This window comes from Antedon mediterranea, chromosome 9 (assembly GCF_964355755.1).
Source record: "Antedon mediterranea chromosome 9, ecAntMedi1.1, whole genome shotgun sequence".
In the NCBI taxonomy this organism is placed as follows: Eukaryota; Metazoa; Echinodermata; class Crinoidea; order Comatulida; family Antedonidae; genus Antedon; species Antedon mediterranea.
The window spans coordinates 11,541,818-11,564,946 of NC_092678.1; the positions used below are offsets into that span (position 1 = coordinate 11,541,818).

Sequence of the window (23,129 nt, forward strand, 5' to 3'; positions counted from 1 at the left end):
CCTATATTTATCATCTAACTTAATTCTAACTTTAAGCCAATCACAATTTAGCTAATTGTTAATGTACTAATTTCACATTTAACATAAACTGTACTACTATTTTTTTTATAGGTTTTTAAAGATCACATTGGTTGTATTGTCAGTTTGGCTGAATACATGATAAAATGCAAAGATAACTCAATGTGCTTGTTTGCTACAAACATGCTGCAATTGTCATTCATCTCACTTGATATGTTTTGTAGACAGGTAAGTACTAACATACAGTATTTGACCCTTTCAATCAGACATAAAGGCCGGTAGCCCTTGGAGTCCTGAGTACAAAAGTGCATATAAAAAATAAAATATAAAAGTAACCGTATATACAGTATGATGACAATTTAAAATGGACCTAAAATGGATTAATTGGAAATATATTCATATCCCTCCAATAGACAATTTGTAGTTTTTTGGCTATAGTTTTTGAAATCTACGGAGTATTTAAAAAAAAATTGCTTGTGCTTTTGAAAAAGCCTATTTAGAATTTTTTAAATAAAATTATTACCGTATAAATGATTATTCATCAAGTAAATGATGATTTAAAATCTCAAAATCAATGGGTTTTTTCCTGGAAATACAGTACCGACAGCCTGGCAACGTTTTCCGAGATACAGAGTGCATATGCAGCGATGCATATCCATATTTTTCTGTTCATGTGTATTTGTTTATTGTTTGTAATTTATACTTCTAAAATGTGTTTTTAGTATAGAAGAATTAGATAGTAATATAAGCTGATAATTTATTTGTCATGAATCGGGAAGTTTGAAGAAGAATTTTATTCATATTTTACTTTGGCTAGACAATGAGCAGCAAGTTGAAATGGCTTAGGCTTTGTGAAACAGAGCCTGGCATGGGTGATGGATTGACGGCTGGATAAACTCAGGGACCTAGTATACAAATAGTTACTGGGCTAAGGGGGCACGGTAAAAAATATAGCCCTCAGTGATCTGTACTAAATTACTTTTTACCATGCCTCGATGTTTGTGAAAAAGATGCTATATACAAACCTTTAATTTAATCAATAAAGTGTCCTGCAAAAACCCAAGTGAAAGCAGAAATCACCCAGTTATAATAACAGTCGGGATACTTGGAACACCATTGAAATCACATTAGGCATTAGGATTTTGCAGTCTTTTTCCTTTTAAAATATTTTAAACAGGAGTACATAATTGTTTTATCTTTTGATTTGTGCTCAACCATGATAATGATAGAAATGCTTTGATGCTACAACCATTATACTACTTTTCTTTCATCATTAATGTTGTACTGAAGGAGGTGATTGGCTTGCTTGTTAGTCATGTGGGTAGTGGTGTACCTGAAATGTCTGATACTTGCCTTAACATTTTAAAAAATCTTGTTGAAGAAAATGTTGAGAGCGTTGAACCATTCTCAGCTTTTATAAAGGTGGGTTCTTTTTAGGTTTTCTTAAAATCTGTAAATCTTATAGTAGTTTCAATAATTACATTGGATTAAGTTACGAATTAAAACAGTAGAATTAAAGAAAATCCTCCGCATATCTTACTTACTACTTATATACTATGTATATCTTACTTACTACTTATATACTATGTATATCTTACTACTTATATACTATGTATATCTTACTACTTATATACTATGTATATCTTACTACTTATATACTATGTATATCTTACTACTTATATACTATGTATATCTTACTACTTATATACTATGTATATCTTACTACTTATATACTATGTATATCTTACTACTTATATACTATGTATATCTTACTACTTATATACTATGTATATCTTACTTACTACTTATATACTATGTATATCTTACTTACTACTTATATACTATGTATATCTTACTACTTATATACTATGTATATCTTACTACTTATATACTATGTATATCTTACTACTTATATACTATGTATATCTTACTTACTACTTATATACTATGTATATCTTACTTACTACTTATATACTATGTATATCTTACTTACTACTTATATACTATGTATATCTTACTACTTATATACTATGTATATCTTACTACTTATATACTATGTATATCTTACTACTTATATACTATGTATATCTTACTTACTACTTATATACTATGTATATCTTACTTACTACTTATATACTATGTATATCTATCTTACTACTTATATACTATGTATATCTATCTTACTACTTATATACTATGTATATCTTACCACTTATATACTATGTATATCTTACTACTTATATACTATGTATATCTTACTTACTACTTATATACTATGTATATCTTACTATACTATGTATATCTTACTACTTATATACTATGTATATCTTACTACTTATATACTATGTATATCTTACTTACTACTTATATACTATGTATATCTTACTACTTATATACTATGTATATCTTACCACTTATATACTATGTATATCTTACTACTTATATACTATGTATATCTTACTTACTACTTATATACTATGTATATCTTACTACTTATATACTATGTATATCTTACTTACCACTTATATACTATGTATATCTTACTACTTATATACTATGTATATCTTACTACTTATATACTATCTATCTTACTACTTATATACTATGTATATCTTACTTACTACTTTACCGGACATATATACTGTGTATATGTTACTTACTACTTACCGGACATATATACTGTGTATATCTTACTTACTACTTACCGGACATATATACTGTGTATATCTTACTTACTACTTACCGGACATATATACTGTGTATATCTTACTTACTACTTACCGGACATATATACTGTGTATATCTTTCTTACTACTTACCGGACATATATACTGTGTATATCTTACTTACTACTTACCGGACATATATACTGTGTATATCTTTCTTACTACTTACCGGACATATATACTGTGTATATCTTACCGGACATACCCAAACTTGTTACAAGCCAAAATCCTCAAAATTATATCTCCTCCACCCCCTGCCCCCATTTTAAAGCATTGTAGTAGGCCTAGGTATAATCTTTATATCTTTTATGAAATTGTATATTTTATATAATAATCAATTGTTTCTGTATTCAGAAATGTTTTCAAAACTAAAATAGCTTCCATTTTAAAAGGCCACCATTTTTTCAAATGTCTCAAATTAATACTCACAGGCATGACAAACATAAACAATACTTTTGAAAACTTGTGAAACAGTCCACTGTTATGAAACTGAACTGAACTTGTTTGTAAAACATCGAATTACCTACAAGTTGTTGTAATATATAGAACATTGAAGCTAAAACCTAATTTTGGAGTGGAAAACTTTGTTTGTAATATAACTTAAATGCAAAGCTCCAATTTAAACCAGTTCTAACTGGTTGTGATACCCTACTCTGCAGGTATGTAAATGTTAAGCCTTTTTGTTATTTATTCATGTTTAATCTTCCTTTTTATTATAGGGAATTCTTGATTATATTGATAATTTAAGTCACCATCAAATCAAACAGCTGTTTAGCATTCTCAGTATTCTTGGATTCAATGAGAAACAACATACAAACTTGATACAGGTTTGCTAATTACAATTATAAATATTTTTAATTTTGCATGAAGATATATTTTACAAATTATAACAAATAACAATAACTTTAAAAAAAGTCTAGGGACACAAGTAGCAAGTTATTGATTAACGTGTTGTACATTTAATTATTCACCAGGATGATTTGCATATCTTCATACGTAAGCAGCTTTCGAGTGACAAAGAAAAGTACAAGAAAATTGGTGTTATTGGAGCTGTAGAGATCCTTAATACTTTAGGAAGTAAAAGGTAATACCCTCTATACCAATGATTTATTATCTTTTATGGAAAATATAACAAAATTTGAAACCTGCTATCGGCTTGTTAGTCAATGAATGTTTCTGCGAACACCTAGCAACCAATAAATTATGACTTCTTACCTCCAGGACATCCCAATTTACCACTCGTACACAGATAGATATACCCAAGAATAACTTGATCCTCTGCATATGTCATAAATTACCCTTGTTATATAATAATAAAGACATAAGTTACCTTTTCTCTAGATTTCATTATAAATCATGGATATAATTTATACACTAAGAAATAAAATTGAACAAACAATACGGATATAGAAAAAAATAATCTTGTTTTGTTTCCCAAGGTGAGACTAGATCTCGGTACCTAAAATGCTATAGACCCGATCACTGACCGCTGACCCATATACACATCTGAATAAAGGTTGAAAAAAGATTCCTCTGTTTACTTACTATGTGGTAACCACCTTGATGCAGATAGATTATTACATGCCGCAATGAATCATAAATTTTACCATGATGAAACAAAGAAATCGGGCAAAAAGAGTACAATAACGTTCAACATGCAGTGCGCATGCAAAAATCTGCACACTCATGGCAATTTTTTAAAACACAATTTCATGATAAATGTACTCTAATTCAAAAATAAATGTTGAAAATTGTAGGTGTGCGTATGAATGCATTTTATGTATTGCCATATGATGAAATATGACCTGAAATTCATGAGTACCAAATTATTCAATTCAATTCAAATAAACATTTATTTCTTTCATTCATATTTGAGTAAAAAACATTATAATTTCTGATATTTTATAAATAAATATTTTTTTTTTTTTTTTTTAGATTTAATACAGTAAATCATTATGATACCTGCTTGTGAAGATATTATTACAAACGTGATTTCATTAAATCGTGCGTAATTTTTTATTGCGCACCGGAGATAAGCAATATACTCTAATATAATAATTGATCTCAAGATAATTGGCAGACAAAATAATGCTAAGGAAAGAATAAAGAAATAGAGATTCTGACAAAATAACAGGGTTATATTGCATGAAAATGTTGCTACCGAATTAGTAATTTATTTATACCTGTATAATAACGTCATTTTTTATAGGGAACAGGATACTCCAAATGATAAACAAAAAGGGCAAAGAGAATTATCAGATGAAGCATTTAAACAGGTAAGCTGCACCACAAATGAAATTGAAGTAGTTCTTATATTCACTTTGTTTAGATGGAGAGATGGAAACTAAATAGCATTATAAATTTCCTCACAAAACAGATATAACATTTTGGTTTACAGCATTTATTTATTTATTGTGAAGATCAAAGTAGAATAGGATAAAAACACAGAACAAAAATCAACTTATTTCCACTGTTGTCTTAAATGAAACACCTTAAATAATAATATACAAATACATTACAAAATACAAAACGAAAACAACAAGAATTATTAAAAACCAAGATTATTAATTAATATAGCCTCGTATAGCAAATTGAATAAGCCTGTTTATCGCAGCCGATACCAAATAGGGCTTTTCTGTTTTGGCGACTTGTGATTCAAGCGTAGTGTGTGCAGCGATCCTGGCCCGCGCTGAAGTGTAAACAAAACAGAACTGCTAGCTTATATTAACCTAGCTTGGTTATAATATGCGGTGTATGGAAGTCGCCAGACGAGTCGACCATAGATGACTTTTGTTTATTTATCGCCAAACGCAAGTGTTGCCACACGAAAATGACACAGGCAATATCATCGTACTCGAGAATTTACTAGATTTTATATATGTTTAATGACAGGGACACGATAAACACCCGAAAATTACTCGGTCAAAATCATCGTACTCGAGGAAATATACGATTTACGATGCTCGCAGATGTAGTCATGTGATTCAGTTTCAACAAATCGTATTTTCATAGGCTATGTAATATATATGAACATCATTCATTTAAATTCACAAACATACTCACCTCTTTTGAATATTGATGTAGTTTTAGCTTTTATAGTTTTAAATGACATTTTCTGGAATTTCCATATTTTATAGCCTTTTTTTCCCGAGTTAATTTTTTTTTTATTTAATAAGTTATAATTCAGTAATGTCGTGGTCCGAACAAATAAAGAGGAGAAAACACTTGGTTTCTTTCCTTCAGTGCGATTTTATTAGTTTCGTATATATTGTACTTCAACATCAAACGATCAAATCATTACATAGGCATAAGTCATTTCAGGTACAAGAATAATTCGAGATTCAAGATATAAGATTCAAGCCCTGCAAAATACGAATAACAAATAACAATTGCCACTGTATCTAACAGTCAATTATAACAATAAGTAATAATGTAATAATTCACAACACTGATACAACAACGAACAATCACAATATAATAGTACCTCAAGTTATCAACACCAACGTATGTATGACACAGCATCAACTCGTGATAACAAGATAACAACTCCTGATTATTATACTTCCGACTGAGCAAAACTAAGATAAATATTGTAAATGCAAGTTTCATTAATTGTAAGCATGATTATAGTTAACATATGGTAAATCAGTTGCTTATACATATACAAGTTAAGCTTAGTACTTACAAAATAAGAACATATCAATAGCTTAAACAAACTCTCAACCAAAACTGTAGTAACATAGCGAGAGCCAACAAAACGAACAAAAGAACCGCTCTGCTTACGCACGGTCTTTTATCACACAATGTCACCTGTATTCCAATTACAGAATGACTACGCAGCGCCCTCAATACTCAATTCATCACAGTAATATATGGTTCCACGTAACCCACGACTTGCATACGCAATAGGATGAAGAATCTGGTTATCGTCCCGCTGAGACAAACATGCCCCTATCCCATTACCACTAGAATCCACCTCAATAATGAACTCTCTATCAAAAATAGGATAAGCTAACACAGGTGGAGTCACTAAACTTTTCTTAAGACTTTCAAATGCAATTTGTTGTGGTAAACCCCAATGAAATGTACTTATTTTGTCTTTACCGACTCCAGCACGACCATTCCCCGCCCGAGATGCTGCCATATGGGTAATATTATGGAGCGGCGATGCAATCTTAGCGAAATTCGGGACGAACCTCCGATAATACGAGGCAAGTCCAAGGAAGGACTTAACCTCAGTAACATTTTTTGGAACAGGCCACGAAACGACTTTATCAGTCTTACCTACATCAACAGAAACACCTTTACTCGAAATGACATGACCCAGATAAGCGACTTCTTCCCTAAACAAATCACATTTTCTTCCTTTCGCCTTTAACCCATACCTCGCTAACCTACTAAACACCTTATCTAGTCGATTCAAATGTTCATCAAACGTAGCTGAAAAGATAAGAATATCATCAAGATATAAAACAACTTCAGAGAGATTCAAGTCACCCAGTACATACTCCATTACGCGTTGGAACGTGCTTGGACTGTTCGTAAGACCCTGTGGCATCCGCAAAAACTCGTACAATCCCCACGGCACCCGGAACGCTGTTTTACCAATAGAATCATCAGCCATGATTATTTGAAAAAACCCATGTGCCAAATCAAGGGTTGAAAACCAACGAGAACCGGTTAAAACGTCAAGTACCTCATCAATTCTAGGTAAGGGAAATGAGTCTTTCATAGTACGCCCATTCAATTTGCGATAATCTATGCACAAACGCAAAGAATTATCCTTTTTCTGAACCAAAACGATGGGACTGGCGTAATCACTTTTTGAAGGCCTAATAATACCCTGATTTAGCATTTCTTGTAACATTGCTTTAACTTCTTTAATATTATTAGGATGGACTCTACGATATGGCAATCTAATAGGTACATTGTTACTAATTAATGAAATTGAGTGAGGTATCACATCGCACTTCCCAACATCATAGGGACCTGTAGAGAAAACATGTTTGTAATTATTTAACAGCAACAAAACTTTGCGCTCCTTATCTCTAGGTAAGCCTTTCAATAGTAAACCCGGAGGACAGACCAACTCAGATTCTGCAACAATGCTACGTTTATGAGACGGATAATTACCATCAACCAGCTCAGAGCCGTTGGAACACACATTATCCGGTGGCAATACACTTGAACACACATTGACTTCATGTAACTTATCACAAGCCACTGGAACAGCTGTATTAAAGTGCTTTAAAGAAACAAAAATTTGGGATTGCTCATCATTAACTCTCAAGACTACCTCAGCCCTACCAGTACAAGGCGAAGCTGTTTTCGCACCAACTACCTTACCCAAGGTTTCCAGAATTCTCGGATCATCTTGAATATAACGTAAAATATTACATCCTGTCAAAATTGGATAAGAAACATTGTTATTACATGCACTATCAGAAACAATGAGAAAACTACCCAACAAATTGTGCCCTAATATTTCAATTGGAACTTCAACATAGCCCTCAATCGGAACTTCGACACCACAGACGCCAATCACATTGGTAAATAACTTGTCTGCACTGTGTAAACCACCCAGCTCAGATTTTAGAATTCTGTGATAAATTGAAGAAGGAATGATAGATGCTTCCGCTCCTGTGTCAAGAACTGAACCCAATTCAACTGAACCAAACTTTATAACAGCACAAGGGCTTTGGGCAACTAAACGGCTAAGCAAAGAGGATTCCGAGGGCTCTCGTAAATCATTAGGGGGAATAATTTTATCTTCCACAGAAACAACCGGGATTTGAACAGAACCTAGATTATGATTATCTGTAGATGGTTCGGGCTTTGACTTCCTAACTCTACTTGGACATTTTGCAGCAAAGTGGCCGACCTTTTTACATTCCCAGCAGAGACCTGGAGGCATTTCACAATTATCTCTATTATGACCAAATTGTCCACAATTAAAACAACGACGGGGCCCACTTCTATTAAAAGAATTATTAGTGGTATTTTGGGAAAACTTACATAAACTCTGTTGAAGTTGATCTAGCTGTTGTTTAAGAACCTTTAACTCCTTTTTAATTTCACAATTTTCAGATTGGTTTGAATAAGAATTTGTTGGAAAATCTACACCCTGAACTTTCGGTCTATAACCCCGTGATGTCTCGCCTTTAAACAATTCAAGAACTTCCTCCCTCATTTCCATAAAGGATTTACCCCTAGACGCCAATTCAATTCTGCGCATTTCACGCCTAACGAGTGGATCCCGTACCCCTTCTACCAATCTCTGTTTGAGTGTGGAGTCCTGTAAATGTTTGAGAGCATTCTGTTCATTGGGGAAAGAAGCTTCCAATAATCGCGAATAAATTTTCATTAACTCTAAACTATATTCGGCCACACTTTCATAATCCAACTGATTACGAGAATAAAACAAAGTATTTAAAGCCGATACGGATTCATCTGGAGAAAAGGTAGTCTGTAACACTTGAATGGCCTTTTTAACATTTTTGCCTTTACCCAATATGGACATTTGGTAATGTACTTCGTCTTTAGCCGATCCCCCCAAGTGACTTACTAGGGCATCATATTTTACGTCCCCACCTAGATTATAATGTGTACAATATGTCTCAAAATCTTCGAGCCATTCCCGCAACGTGACATCCCCAGGGGATTTTGGACGACCCCTAAATTTAGCCAACTTAATAGGAGGAGGAACTTTTTGAACACCCACACCTTTCAACACATCAGTAAGCGCAGCAATCATACTATTAATTCCTGTGGTCTCAGTATCAGGTTTCTCAGCTTTCGCCATATTAATATACACAGATGATATAACGAGTTTAAATCGAGAATATACGAACAACGATCATTCATAAACTAAACTATAAGGTACTATATAAACAATTGATCACAGATAACATATCAACAATATATTTTAACAGATCCACACTTTTCAATGATTATAATTCCAAGCAAGAGTATTGTATGTCACACATGTCACACCAATTATTAGAATTATCAATTTAAATTATATGGTCAACTTCCAAAATGTTAAATTATAATCAACACATTCATAAGTATCAAAATTATAATCAACACATTCATATATAAATATCAATGTTCTTATCTTCTTATCTCCATTCATAACTTGAGAGCCTAGATTCCGGTAACTGGTCCTCTTCGATCTTGATGCTTGATGCTTGGTACCCTGCTCGCAGCGCCAAGTTTGTCGTGGTCCGAACAAATAAAGAGGAGAAAACACTTGGTTTCTTTCCTTCAGTGCGATTTTATTAGTTTCGTATATATTGTACTTCAACATCAAACGATCAAATCATTACATAGGCATAAGTCATTTCAGGTACAAGAATAATTCGAGATTCTAGATATAAGATTCAAGCCCTGCAAAATACGAATAACAAATAACAATTGCCACTGTATCTAACAGTCAATTATAACAATAAGTAATAATGTAATAATTCACAACACTAATACAACAACGAACAATCACAATATAATAGTACCTCAAGTTATCAACACCAACGTATGTATGACACAGCATCAACTCGTGATAACAAGATAACAACTCCTGATTATTATACTTCCGACTGAGCAAAACTAAGATAAATATTGTAAATGCAAGTTTCATTAATTGTAAGCATGATTATAGTTAACATATGGTAAATCAGTTGCTTATACATATACAAGTTAAGCTTAGTACTTACAAAATAAGAACATATCAATAGCTTAAACAAACTCTCAACCAAAACTGTAGTAACATAGCGAGAGCCAACAAAACGAACAAAAGAACCGCTCTGCTTACGCACGGTCTTTTATCACACAATGTCACCTGTATTCCAATTACAGAATGACTACGCAGCGCCCTCAATACTCAATTCATCACAGTAATATATGGTTTATGAATATTTTATATATAGCCCATGAGCATCTTAGTAGCTAGATGGATGTTGAGTGAATATTTTATATATAGCCCATGAGCATCTTAGTAGCTAGATGGATGTTGAGTGAAAATTTTAGACAGTTGCAAAAAATATGCAAGTAATTCTCTGGTGGAACTTGAACCCATGACCTCCAGATCAATAGCCATGTGTTCGTACCTCTTGACCACCAAGCTTGCACTGGTAACTAGAGTTGAGCGAAATAATGATTAATAATGGTTTTGAATTATGTTTAGATCACCGGATTGATGGAGCTCGTAAAGAAAAATTGTTATAGTATGCCACAAGTGACCGCTCTGTTTTATGATGAACTTGCAACTATAATACTTAAAAGGCAACTCAATGCTAAAGTACAGGTACAATAAGTTTAAGATACAAATCATAAAGATTATTGTATAATACAATATATTAGAAGATATGAAGATAAAGAATACAGAACTCACTGGAATGATTGTCTATGTATAAGATTTCTTTTTATTAAAGATAATTATTATTTTTAATAGCAAACACAGAAACCATCATGTTCTTAACGTAATTCATTATTGTAAACATACTCATGTTCTTTTAGTCATGGATTGATGAGGAAATTGCAAATGAATTCCAGGACAAATATGTGACGGACATTGATGTTGAATCAGTAGCACAGTGAGTTATTTAGATTTTTTTTGTAATGCATCATTTTCACTATTTTATCTGCCAAGGAATTTGTAACAAAGTGCAAAGTTTATAATTTATATATAATTTACATTGCACCCTTTTAAATTTGATAAATGTGAAATGATTTTTTACAGGATGGTCAGTTTTTTTAAAAAACAATAGACAAATAGTTGTTAGTGCATATGATGTTTATAAATGTGTACTTAATCATTTGCAACTTCATAACAATGTCAATTCGGGTTAAAAAATCTCTATTGATAGAAATGGATTCTTGTATGTGTCGTCCACACCTGTGTGCAATTGGTCTCAGTTAGACTACAAGACACAGGTTATTCCCCTACATTTACAAATGAAATATTAACAGTGAACTAGAATTTAATTCGTCACTTTGACGAATTATAGGTGATCATTTTTATCATTTTAATGAAATTAACATTTTTTAAACATGCGTGTACGTTAACATATGATCGTAAAAAGCTGATGTACGCTATCCTATGACATGATGCATATATACTTATATAGTGCTGAGTTGTACCTATTATGTGTCGTATACAATATGTACAGTATATACTGTATATCTATATACAGTGTAGCATAGGTGAAATTACGGGACCCACATCATGTTCTAATTTTTTGGTATGATGGAATTATCAAAATAAACTCGAAGATGACAATTTCGAAAGATAATGAATTGAGCAAATAAATATAAGGAATGGAAGAGAATTTGACACGTAGAAGCGCAGTGCGCGCTCTTTGAAATTTGTATAACTTCGACTAAAGAAATTTAAAAACTACTTTTTAACTTCAACTGGCCATATGATAACATCACTACATCCGATAGGCTTAATTTTATATCAATTCATATCTACATTTCATCAGCTTTCATAATAAGTTATAATCTTCAAGGTCACCTTTAATTCTGAAGAGCTATAAGATATTCAAATGTATGGTGTAGCTGAAATTACACGACCTAGGTTATTCAAGTTTTTACGCGTGATGACGTAATCAAAATAAAATGTTGACAACTCATGGGAAAGATAATTAATTGAGCAAGCACATACTAAAATTTCGGCGAAAATCGGGCTCAAATAACGGAGATGCGCTTTATTGAATGTAATAACCCACACAAAAAGAAAAAAATTACTAATTTTTAAATTCAAGTGGCCATTTGATGACGTCATACCATTTTGTACGTCTAATATGTATATATATTTATATCTATAACTTATTGGCTTCCATAATAAGTTAAACAAATTGGGGGTCACCTGCCATTCTGAAGAGTTATATTCATTTTAAAAAGGCCTTATTTTTTAGCACTTTTGTACAATTAATGTGCACATTTTGTCATTTTTAACGTGCTCGTATAGCGTTATTTTAAGTCGGAATGGACTCAAAGTCGGAGAATGTACTAAGGATTGTGAGTAGAATGTGATGTATACATCAAATTTTATTTTTTACGCTTTTTAAAAATCGCGTGCGCAAAAATGAGTTTTTGCGCAGTAATTTTTTGAAACACGCAAATGGCCTATTTCATGCTCTAAATTGATCAAAACTTAATTTTGAGCTTTTTAAAATTTTAATGCGCGATTTCACGCGCATGACCTTGAAACACGCAATTTTTTATTTGCTAATACTTTTACCTTTGACCTGAAGTTTACGTGTAGTGAATTTCATTAATATGTGATAATGAATTATGGAGATATGATTGACAATGTGATTTCACAAAATGGCGTATACGCGACGTCATGGATGAGTGATCACGCTGAAAAGCTTATTAGGACTAAGTTACAGTATTTGAAAGACATTGTACAATTTTGGTAATCATTTACATTAAACTTTTTTAGATAATTGTTACACAAATTTGTACAGAGAGAAATAAGTAACTAGACATGTAACTCGTCACTTTGACGAGTTAGTTATCCGCACCACACAAACGCCACGTGCACGTCATACGTTGACAGTTTGCACACAGAAAAAGATTATGGCATTATGACCTGAACTGAAGAATATGATATGCTGTTTAGTGCTGAATTCTGTCAATTTTGTGTCATATGGTATATACAGTGCAAACGGTATAATCTGTATACTACATACAGTGTAGAATAGGTGAAATTACGGGACCAGCTATTTATTCCAATTTTTAACATGGCAAGATAGCAATTTCGGAAGGAAATTATCTCAGCAACAACATATTAACGTATTTAAGAAATTTGAATATGTGAAATATTGATGCGCGCTCTTTTAAATGTAATGAACTATGATGCAAAAGATGAAAATACGACTTTTTTTATTTAACTGGCCATATGATGACGTCACAACATCTAATTGGCAAAATGTTCACATGAATTCGTATCTACAATCCAATAGCTTCCTGAAAATGTTTTAATCATGATTATCACGTTTTATTCTGACGAGCTATAACAGATTGAAATTTACTGTAAAGATGAAAATAAGTGACCCAGGTTATCTACATTTTTAGACATCATTACGTCATAAAAATTAAAATATTTTTAACTCATGCGAAAGATAGTTGATTGACCTAGAAAATATAAAAATCGGGATGAAAATGAAAAACAGATAAATGGAGATGCGCTCTATTAAATGTGATGAGCTATGACGAAAGATACAAAAATCCTATATTTTATATTCGCGTGGCCAAACGATGACGTCACAATGTCCGGTTAGCCATATTAAAGCATGAACCGATATCTACAACTCATCAACTTCCAGAATATGTAATAAAAATAACTTTCACCGTTTAGTTTAGAAACTACGACTGTTTAAAAAAGGGCATGATTTTGACGAATTTTTGAACTTTTTTATCAAAAACATGCGCAAATTGTCCAATTCGACGTGCTCGTATTGACGTAATTTTAAGTCGAAATGGTTCCATATTTGGTAAAATTACTATAAAAGGCTGGAAAAATATGATTTACGTAAAACATTGACGTATTTCACGCTTTGTGTACACCGCGCGCGCAAAAATTTGCGCATCCGTGGGAATTTTTGACATGCTTAAAATGACATGAAACGCGTAGAAAGTTGATTAGAAATAAATTTTGAAATTTTAAATGCGCGTGCGCGCGTAACTTCTTGTAAAACATGCCATTTTTAATCCACAAAAAGTTTGCCCTTGATATGACTTAAATTTTCACAAAGTGTAAAAAAAAAATTATGCTTGGTTTTTAATCTATGATCAATCATTGAAATTCATAAAATCGCACGTAAGTCATGTTGCGTAACTCTGACGTATTTAAAAAATACATGCTGCACAACTTCATATAAATGTTCATATGTTGACAAAGTTATGAAATGTTATGTTAACACATTTTAGAGATACATGAGCCACAAAAAAGTGGAGGAAAGAAAGAAGAAAAACATAGAAATTGATCCAGTACAGTTACAAGGAGTTATCCGCTCAATGCGGATAACTAATAAGAATAAGAAGAAGAAGAATAAAGATTTCATACAATAACAATAGGTGATCATTTTATTCTAAATGATCACCTAATTATATTTTTATAGAGCAAGTGAAGGCTTTGTATCAAGTGGCTTGTTTTACAGTTTAGAACATGAAGGATCTGTTGCAGGAATTGCTATTGATATTGTAAAACTAACCGATTCTATGGTAGTACCAGCTGCTAAATCAGCTGATCTTGAAAGGTAAGTACCATACATAGTCTAGTATATAATTTACAACATACTTATTTATCATGATACTATACTGACAACCGATAGTGTGTACAATCAACAATAAGACTGGGGAGTGCACAATCACTCACTAGATAAGATTCCTTAATTTATATTTGTGCATAATGTACAGTATTAGAATGTACCAGATGTAGAAAAACATCAGGCACAGATGTGTGACTGTTTTATACTATTCTACTTTCTAGTCCAGTGTGTGCTGTATGCCTTAATCCATTGTTTCGCCTGTTAAAGTCGTGTGAAGAAGTTCGTAATGGTAACCTGGATGACATTGATGCTCTCTTAGGCTGCCCTGTCAAAACCATCAACATAGACAATCTACAAAAGCCTGATAAATATTCAGTGAAAGAAAGAAAACATATTTGTGCATATATATTCAATACAATAAACTGGTTCAGAGAGGTATGTTTGTTATAATAATCAATCCTAGAACAGAGAAATCTAAAAATTAAATTTGGGCATATCTGTACAATATGTAGTTTGATATGTGTTTATATAGTAAGGACCTAATTTACGTCATTGAAGTTAATTGGAAATTAAAACCTAATTGGTTAACATGAAATTGGTATTCAGTAGTATATTTATTGTTTTGCAGATGTTGAATGCCTTCTCTAGTCATCCTGATCCTGAGTTAAGACTTAAAGTTATCGAAAGGTTAGAGAATATCATCAGATTACAAGATGTGCTACAATCTTTCCTGAAATGTGAGTAGCTGTCAACTCATATATATATATATATATAGACATGTTATTATTTTTATTATTTGTCCAATTTTTGCCTTATTATGACATAATTGTACTTAATACTCTGTACAGTGAATTTTTTGGATGAACCCATGACCCATGACCCATGACCTCCAGATCAATAGCTTGTAGACCACAGAGCCTGCAGTGATAGAGTTAGGTTGAAGACCAAGGAAGCAGCAGCAGTTACTGTGCCAACCTGATGATAATGATTGAAGGCCAAGGAAGCAGCAGCAGCAGTTACTGTGCCAACCTGATGATAATGATTGAAGGCCAAGAAGCAGCAGCAGTTACTGTGCCAACCTGATGATAATAATTGAAGGCCAAGAAGCAGCAGCAGTTACTGTGCCAACCTGATGATAATAATTGAAGGCCAAGAAGCAGCAGCAGTTACTGTGCCAACCTGATGATAATAATTGAAGGCCAAGAAGCAGCAGCAGTTACTGTGCCAACCTGATGATAATGATTGAAGGCCAAGAAGCAGCAGCAGTTACTGTGCCAACCTGATGATAATGATTGAAGGCCAAGGAAGCAGCAGCAGTTACTGTGCCAACCTGATGATAATGATTGAAGGCCAAGGAAGCAGCAGCAGTTACTGTGCCAACCTGATGATAATGATTGAAGGCCAAGGAAGCAGCAGCAGTTACTGTGTCAACCTGATGATAATGATTGAAGGCCAAGGAAGCAGCAGCAGTTACTGTGCCAACCTGATGATAATGATTGAAGGCCAAGGAAGCAGCAGCAGTTACTGTGTCAACCTGATGATAATGATTGAAGGCCAAGGAAGCAGCAGCAGTTACTGTGCCAACCTGATGATAATGATTGAAGGCCAAGGAAGCAGCAGCAGTTACTGTGCCAACCTGATGATAATGATTGAAGGCCAAGGAAGCAGCAGCAGTTACTGTGTCAACCTGATGATAATGATTGAAGGCCAAGGAAGCAGCAGCAGTTACTGTGCCAACCTGATGATAATGATTGAAGGCCAAGGAAGCAGCAGCAGTTACTGTGCCAACCTGATGGTAATGATTGAAGGCCAAGAAAGCAGCAGCAGTTACTGTGCCAACCTGATGATAATGATTGAAGGCCAAGGAAGCAGCAGCAGTTACTGTGCCAACCTGATGATAATGATTGAAGGCCAAGGAAGCAGCAGCAGTTACTGTGCCAACCTGATGGTAATGATTGAAGGCCAAGAAAGCAGCAGCAGTTACTGTGCCAACCTGATGATAATGATTGAAGGCCAAGGAAGCAGCAGCAGTTACTGTGCCAACCTGATGATAATGATTGAAGGCCAAGAAAGCAGCAGCAGTTACTGTGCCAACCTGATAATAATGATTGAAGGCCAAGGAAGCAGCAGCAGTTACTGTGCCAACCTGATGATAATAATTGAAGGCCAAGAAGCAGCAGCAGTTACTGTGCCAACCTGATGATAATAATTGAAGGCCAAGAAGCAGCAGCAGTTACTGTGCCAACCTGATGATAATGATTGAAGGCCAAGAAGCAGCAGCAGTTACTGTGCCAACCTGATGATAATGATTGAAGGCCAAGGAAGCAGCAGCAGTTACTGTGCCAACCTGATGATAATGATTGAAGGCCAAGGAAGCAGCAGCAGTTACTGTGCCAACCTGATGATAATGATTGAAGGCCAAGGAAGCAGCAGCAGTTACTGTGTCAACCTGATGATAATGATTGAAGGCCAAGGAAGCAGCAGCAGTTACTGTGCCAACCTGATGATAATGATTGAAGGCCAAGAAGCAGCAGCAGTTACTGTGCCAACCTGATGATAATGATTGAAGGCCAAGAAGCAGCAGCAGTTACTGTGCCAACCTGATAATAATGATTGAAAGGCCAAGAAAGCAGCAGCAGTTACTGTGCCAACCTGATAATAATGATTGAAGGCCAAGAAAGCAGCAGCAGTTACTGTGTCAACCTGATAATAATGATTGAAGGCCAAGGAAGCAGCAGCAGTTACTGTGTCAACCTGATGATAAAGATTGAAGGCCAAGGAAGCAGCAGCAGTTACTGTGCCAACTTGATGATAATGATTGAAAGGCCAAGAAAGCAGCAGCAGTTACTGTGCCAACCTGATGATAATGATTGAAAGGCCAAGAAAGCAGCAGCAGTTATTGTGCCAACCTGATGATAAAGATCGAAGGCCAAGGAAGCAGCAGCAGTTACTGTGTCAACCTGATGATAATGATTGAAGGCCAAAGAAGCAGCAACAGTTACTGTGCCAACCTGATGATAAAGATTGAAGGCCAAGGAAGCAGCAGCAGTTACTGTGCCAACCTGATGGTAATGATTGAAGGCCAAGAAAGCAGCAGCAGTTACTGTGCCAACCTGATGATAATGATTGAAGGCCAAGAAAGCAGCAGCAGTTACTGTGCCAACCTGATGATAATGATTGAAGGCCAAGAAGCAGCAGCAGTTACTGTGCCAACCTGATGATAATGATTGAAAGGCCAAGAAAGCAGCAGCAGTTACTGTGCCAACCTGATGATAATGATTGAAGGCCAAGAAGCAGCAGCAGTTACTGTGCCAACCTGATGATAATGATTGAAGGCCAAGAAGCAGCAGCAGTTACTGTGCCAACCTGATGATAATGATTGAAGGCCAAGAAGCAGCAGCAGTTACTGTGCCAACCTGATAATAATGATTGAAAGGCCAAGAAAGCAGCAGCAGTTACTGTGCCAACCTGATAATAATGATTGAAAGCCAAGAAAGCAGCAGCAGTTACTGTGTCAACCTGATAATAATGATTGAAGGCCAAGGAAGCAGCAGCAGTTACTGTGCCAACCTGATGATAAAGATTGAAGGCCAAGGAAGCAGCAGCAGTTACTGTGCCAACTTGATGATAATGATTGAAAGGCCAAGAAAGCAGCAGCAGTTACTGTGCCAACCTGATGATAATGATTGAAAGGCCAAGAAAGCAGCAGCAGTTATTGTGCCAACCTGATGATAAAGATCGAAGGCCAAGGAAGCAGCAGCAGTTACTGTGTCAACCTGATGATAATGATTGAAGGCCAAAGAAGCAGCAACAGTTACTGTGCCAACCTGATGATAAAGATTGAAGGCCAAGGAAGCAGCAGCAGTTACTGTGCCAACCTGATGATAATGATTGAAGGCCAAGGAAGCAGCAGCAGTTACTGTGTCAACCTGATGATAATGATTGAAGGCCAAGGAAGCAGCAGCAGTTACTGTGTCAACCTGATAATAATGATTGAAGGCCAAGGAAGCAGCAGCAGTTACTGTGTCAACCTGATGATAATGATTGAAGGCCAAGGAAGCAGCAGCAGTTACTGTGCCAACCTGATGGTAATGATTGAAGGCCAAGAAAGCAGCAGCAGTTACTGTGCCAACCTGATGATAATGATTGAAGGCCAAGGAAGCAGCAGCAACAGTTACTGTGCCAACCTGATGATAATGATTGAAGGCCAAGAAAGCAGCAACAGTTACTGTGTCAACCTGATGATAATGATTGAAGGCCAAGGAAGCAGCAGCAGTTACATACTGTTCCAACCTGATGATAATGATTTTTAACATAGTGGTGTGATGAATTGTTTTCGTTAAATTTGGTTTTTATGGCATTGGGAAAATGGCAATCTACATTTATTCCTCTTGGCCAAAAGGAGTTTTCCATAGCTTTGTTGATAAATGTTTAATCAAATATGTATAAGTATGAGAAAAACTATTTTTAAATTTTATTTTTTTAATGTTTCATTATTTTAGTTTCACCAGAACTCAAGCCTCCTGCTTCAGAAAAGAATTTAGAGTTTTTATCAACAGTCAAAGAAGTTTGCATTAAAGTGAAGGCTAAACCATTGTATGTTAAAATGTTATATGTAAAAATGATAAGCATTAAACGATTTTCCCCTGCTGGTCATTGTATGTCTGTCTGTCTATTTCTAATGTCTGTCTCTCTATTTCTAATGTCTGTCTGTCTATTTCTAATGTCTGTCTCTCTATTTCTAATGTCTGTCTCTCTATTTCTAATGTCTGTCTCTCTATTTCTAATGTCTGTCTCTCTATTTCTAATGTCTGTCTCTCTATTTCTAATGTCTGTCTCTCTATTTCTAATGTCTGTCTCTCTATTTCTAATGTCGGTCTCTCTATTTCTAATGTCTGTCTCTCTATTTCTAATGTCTGTCTCTCTATTTCTAATGTCTGTCTATCTATTTCTAATGTCTGTCTCTCTATTTCTAATGTCTGTCTCTCTATTTCTAATGTCTGTCTCTCTATTTCTAATGTCTGTCTGTCTATTTCTAATGTCTGTCTCTCTATTTCTAATGTCTGTCTCTCTATTTCTAATGTCTGTCTCTCTATTTCTAATGTCTGTCTCTCTATTTCTAATGTCTGTCTCTCTATTTCTAATGTCTGTCTCTCTATTTCTAATGTCTGTCTCTCTATTTCTAATGTCTGTCTCTCTATTTCTAATGTCTGTCTCTCTATTTCTAATGTCTGTCTCTCTATTTCTAATGTCTGTCTCTCTATTTCTAATGTCTGTCTCTCTATTTCTAATGTCTGTCTCTCTATTTCTAATGTCTGTCTCTCTATTTCTAATTCTTAAAGTATATTCAATTTGATATTTTTAATTAGTAATTTCAAGAGCAAAATTGGATATTTGCTGCAGTTTTAATGTGCTACTGAACTATGATAATCATAACATAATTTGAACCATAACGCCTAAAGAAAAGTGTTTGAATTACCAATTATTTTCAGGTTCAAACAAATAACAGTTTTTATTTATATATTATATTTAATTTTGTTATTTTAGGAGTTTCCAAAAGCAACAAAAAAGCAACAGTCAATTGAAGAAAGATTCGTCCGTTACACAGTGTGATGAATCAATTAGTCAAAGAGAAGAAGAAAAGAAAACATCCAAGAATATGTTGACCACTAATTTGCTGGATCATTTCAAGGTCTACTACAGAGACCTTGATATTACAGTATTCTCAGTATTTTCGTGGGCACCAATTTCAAATAGTTTTGGGGAAAATTCAAAAGAAGCAAAGGTATATTTTATTTTCCCATTTTATTCTAACTTTTGAATTAATACATAGTTTGTAATTGTAGATGTTGCGTCAGGGAGTTGAGTAATTAGATGTTTTGCCCTACTCTGACGTAATTTGTACTTTATACTAAGTACATTTCAGAATACTTGCGAAAAATTCGCAAGTAGTTCTCGGGTGGGACTCAAACCCACGACCTCCAGATCACTAGCTGTTAAAAAAGTATCAGCATCTTATTTGTAAAATAATTCTCTGTACATTTCTGATTGATTTATATATTGGATAAATTGGTGATGACATCATGAAGGCATACATTTTTATCTCCAGTTAAGGGCCAAAATATAAAATAGGAGCCCTCTGGCGATTTCTGCATGCTTACGCCATATTTTATTTCACTTAGTTTCTGTACACATAGTTTTTTAACGTTCCATATTTTTTGGAAAGCAAATCAATTATTCATATCATCAATCTTTATTTCAATTAAAAATATTATTGTTAAATGTTAGCAGGACGATGCACTAGAGGCCAAGGTATCAGCAGAACAAGTGGCATTTCTATTGAATGACCTTTACTACAAAGTTAATGAATCACTGAAACCGAAACAAAAGCTAATCAACTTGTCTAAGGTAAAACAAAAGCTAATCAACTTGTCTAAGGTAAAACAAAAGCTAATCAACTTGTCTAAGGTAAAATAGGATAATAATATGTGCTTTATATTCCTCTTAATTAATTGAAATTCAGTTATTAGGGTTTTACAAGGTATGATGAAAATGTATGAAAATATCATAGCTCTCATTATTTATTATAACACCTGATTGAATTTTGCCAATTTGATTGGTTAATTACGTGTCATTTTGAATTAGCAATACCTGACGAAAAAGTGATATCTAATGGTGATAATTAACACGCCCTAATGCAGGGGGTTTTTTTTTTAAAACATTTTAAGAATTTTTGTTACCATGTGTCCAAAGTTGAGCACTACCTTTTTGGCCCAGCTTCCTGCACTAGATTTACGATGAATAAATTGAATAAAAGTTGTTATACATGTTGGTAGTAGACATCAGGTTAAATAGCCAAAAACATTTTTTTGAAAAAAAAGTCTTTAGTTAGCTATTTTTGTCAAGAAAAAGACTAGCCCCACTTTAAATAGGAGAGTTTCCAAAATGTTCAATTCTTTTCTAGGATGCCATCTACAACTAAATCCAGAAGAGGATCAGTTGCAACTCAGAACGCTGAGGACTGTGATCGGTATCACAGAAATATTTTTCCAAAATAGTGCTGTTGACTAGGTTAACCTTATCCTGATAAATTAATACATTTTTTTCATAGAATTTGCACAACCAGAATAGCCATACACATATACCATTTGTAAGTGAAAATTGCATGGTAGATCGGGTTCTTGACCTAACTTCTGTGCTATGTCTTCACTTAGAAAATGCAAGTGCATTTTATCAGGTAAATTGTTGTTTTATTTAAAGGAGGGTTAATGGAATTATATTTGTTACATTTTTTAAAATAATATATTACTTATTATGAAATTTCCAAAGTTATTTTTTAAATTTTTTTATGTGATTTAAAGACACATTTCCTTCATTTTCAATCTATTAAGGTCACAAACTACATTTTTTTGTAAAAATAAATACTATTGCACTTTTGGTGCAATAGAATCGACCATAACATTTTTTAGAATGGAAGAACTGTCAACTTTTCAGAGAGAATGGATTCTGCTAAAAAATAGAAAAGACAATTAACTTGGACACAAAGCAAGGCTTGGCCTTCGCGGCCTATCTATGCCTAGGGTATGCTTTTACGTTGCCGCTATTATCAGGCTACGAGTAGAGCCTACAAACTAGCCTGGGTTTGTCTAGGTAGAGAATGAGGCAAACTACATTCAGGGGTATAATATTTTCCCTTTTATCATAACTAACCATTGACGTACATTTAAGACGATTGTAAAAAATATTGTTGTTTTTGCATTTGTTTTTTCAAAAATAATAAAAAGAATGTTTTATTCTTATTTGAATTTACAGGCATTGGCATCTGATGAAGAGGATTTGGATGATTCTTATCTGCCATCGTCTAACAGCGATCACATGGAAGCTTGTTACAGTCTAGTTCTGCAAGTGCTAATTGCTGTGACTTCTTGGTTTGTACATATACTGTAATAGTCATTTACTCAAATGTCACTTTCCCTAATAATAATAAATACTAGGTCTTCACCAATTTGTATTACTGGATTCCAAAAAAATAGCAAAGAGACACGACATGTTGATCCTCTAGCTAGCGCACGATGTTTGTACTTTATCACTGTTTAGCAGCTACTAG

The 23,129-nt window shown here is 34.0% G+C and overlaps 1 protein-coding gene and 1 long non-coding RNA gene across 2 annotated transcripts in view; both read left to right on the top strand.

Annotated features, from left to right (window-relative positions):
• The first annotated feature begins 185 nt into the window (after positions 1-185).
• On the top strand, positions 186-3,508 carry LOC140059279 (uncharacterized). Its single transcript, XR_011847162.1, has 3 exons — positions 186-246; positions 1,309-1,440; positions 3,464-3,508. It is a non-coding gene; the product is annotated as an uncharacterized lncRNA (long non-coding RNA).
• LOC140058162 (Fanconi anemia group D2 protein-like) overlaps positions 3,506-23,129 on the top strand; it is a 42,370-nt gene continuing 22,746 nt past the window's right edge. The window contains exons 1-13 of the mRNA XM_072103721.1: positions 3,506-3,571; positions 3,719-3,828; positions 4,954-5,020; positions 10,927-11,046; positions 11,259-11,335; positions 14,873-15,010; positions 15,244-15,457; positions 15,651-15,759; positions 19,525-19,618; positions 20,570-20,807; positions 21,311-21,490; positions 22,134-22,259; positions 22,835-22,950. Coding sequence (XP_071959822.1) covers positions 10,939-11,046; positions 11,259-11,335; positions 14,873-15,010; positions 15,244-15,457; positions 15,651-15,759; positions 19,525-19,618; positions 20,570-20,807; positions 21,311-21,490; positions 22,134-22,259; positions 22,835-22,950 — 1,400 coding nt within the window. The 5' untranslated portion in view covers positions 3,506-3,571; positions 3,719-3,828; positions 4,954-5,020; positions 10,927-10,938. The remainder of the gene's footprint in view (positions 3,572-3,718; positions 3,829-4,953; positions 5,021-10,926; positions 11,047-11,258; positions 11,336-14,872; positions 15,011-15,243; positions 15,458-15,650; positions 15,760-19,524; positions 19,619-20,569; positions 20,808-21,310; positions 21,491-22,133; positions 22,260-22,834; positions 22,951-23,129) is intronic.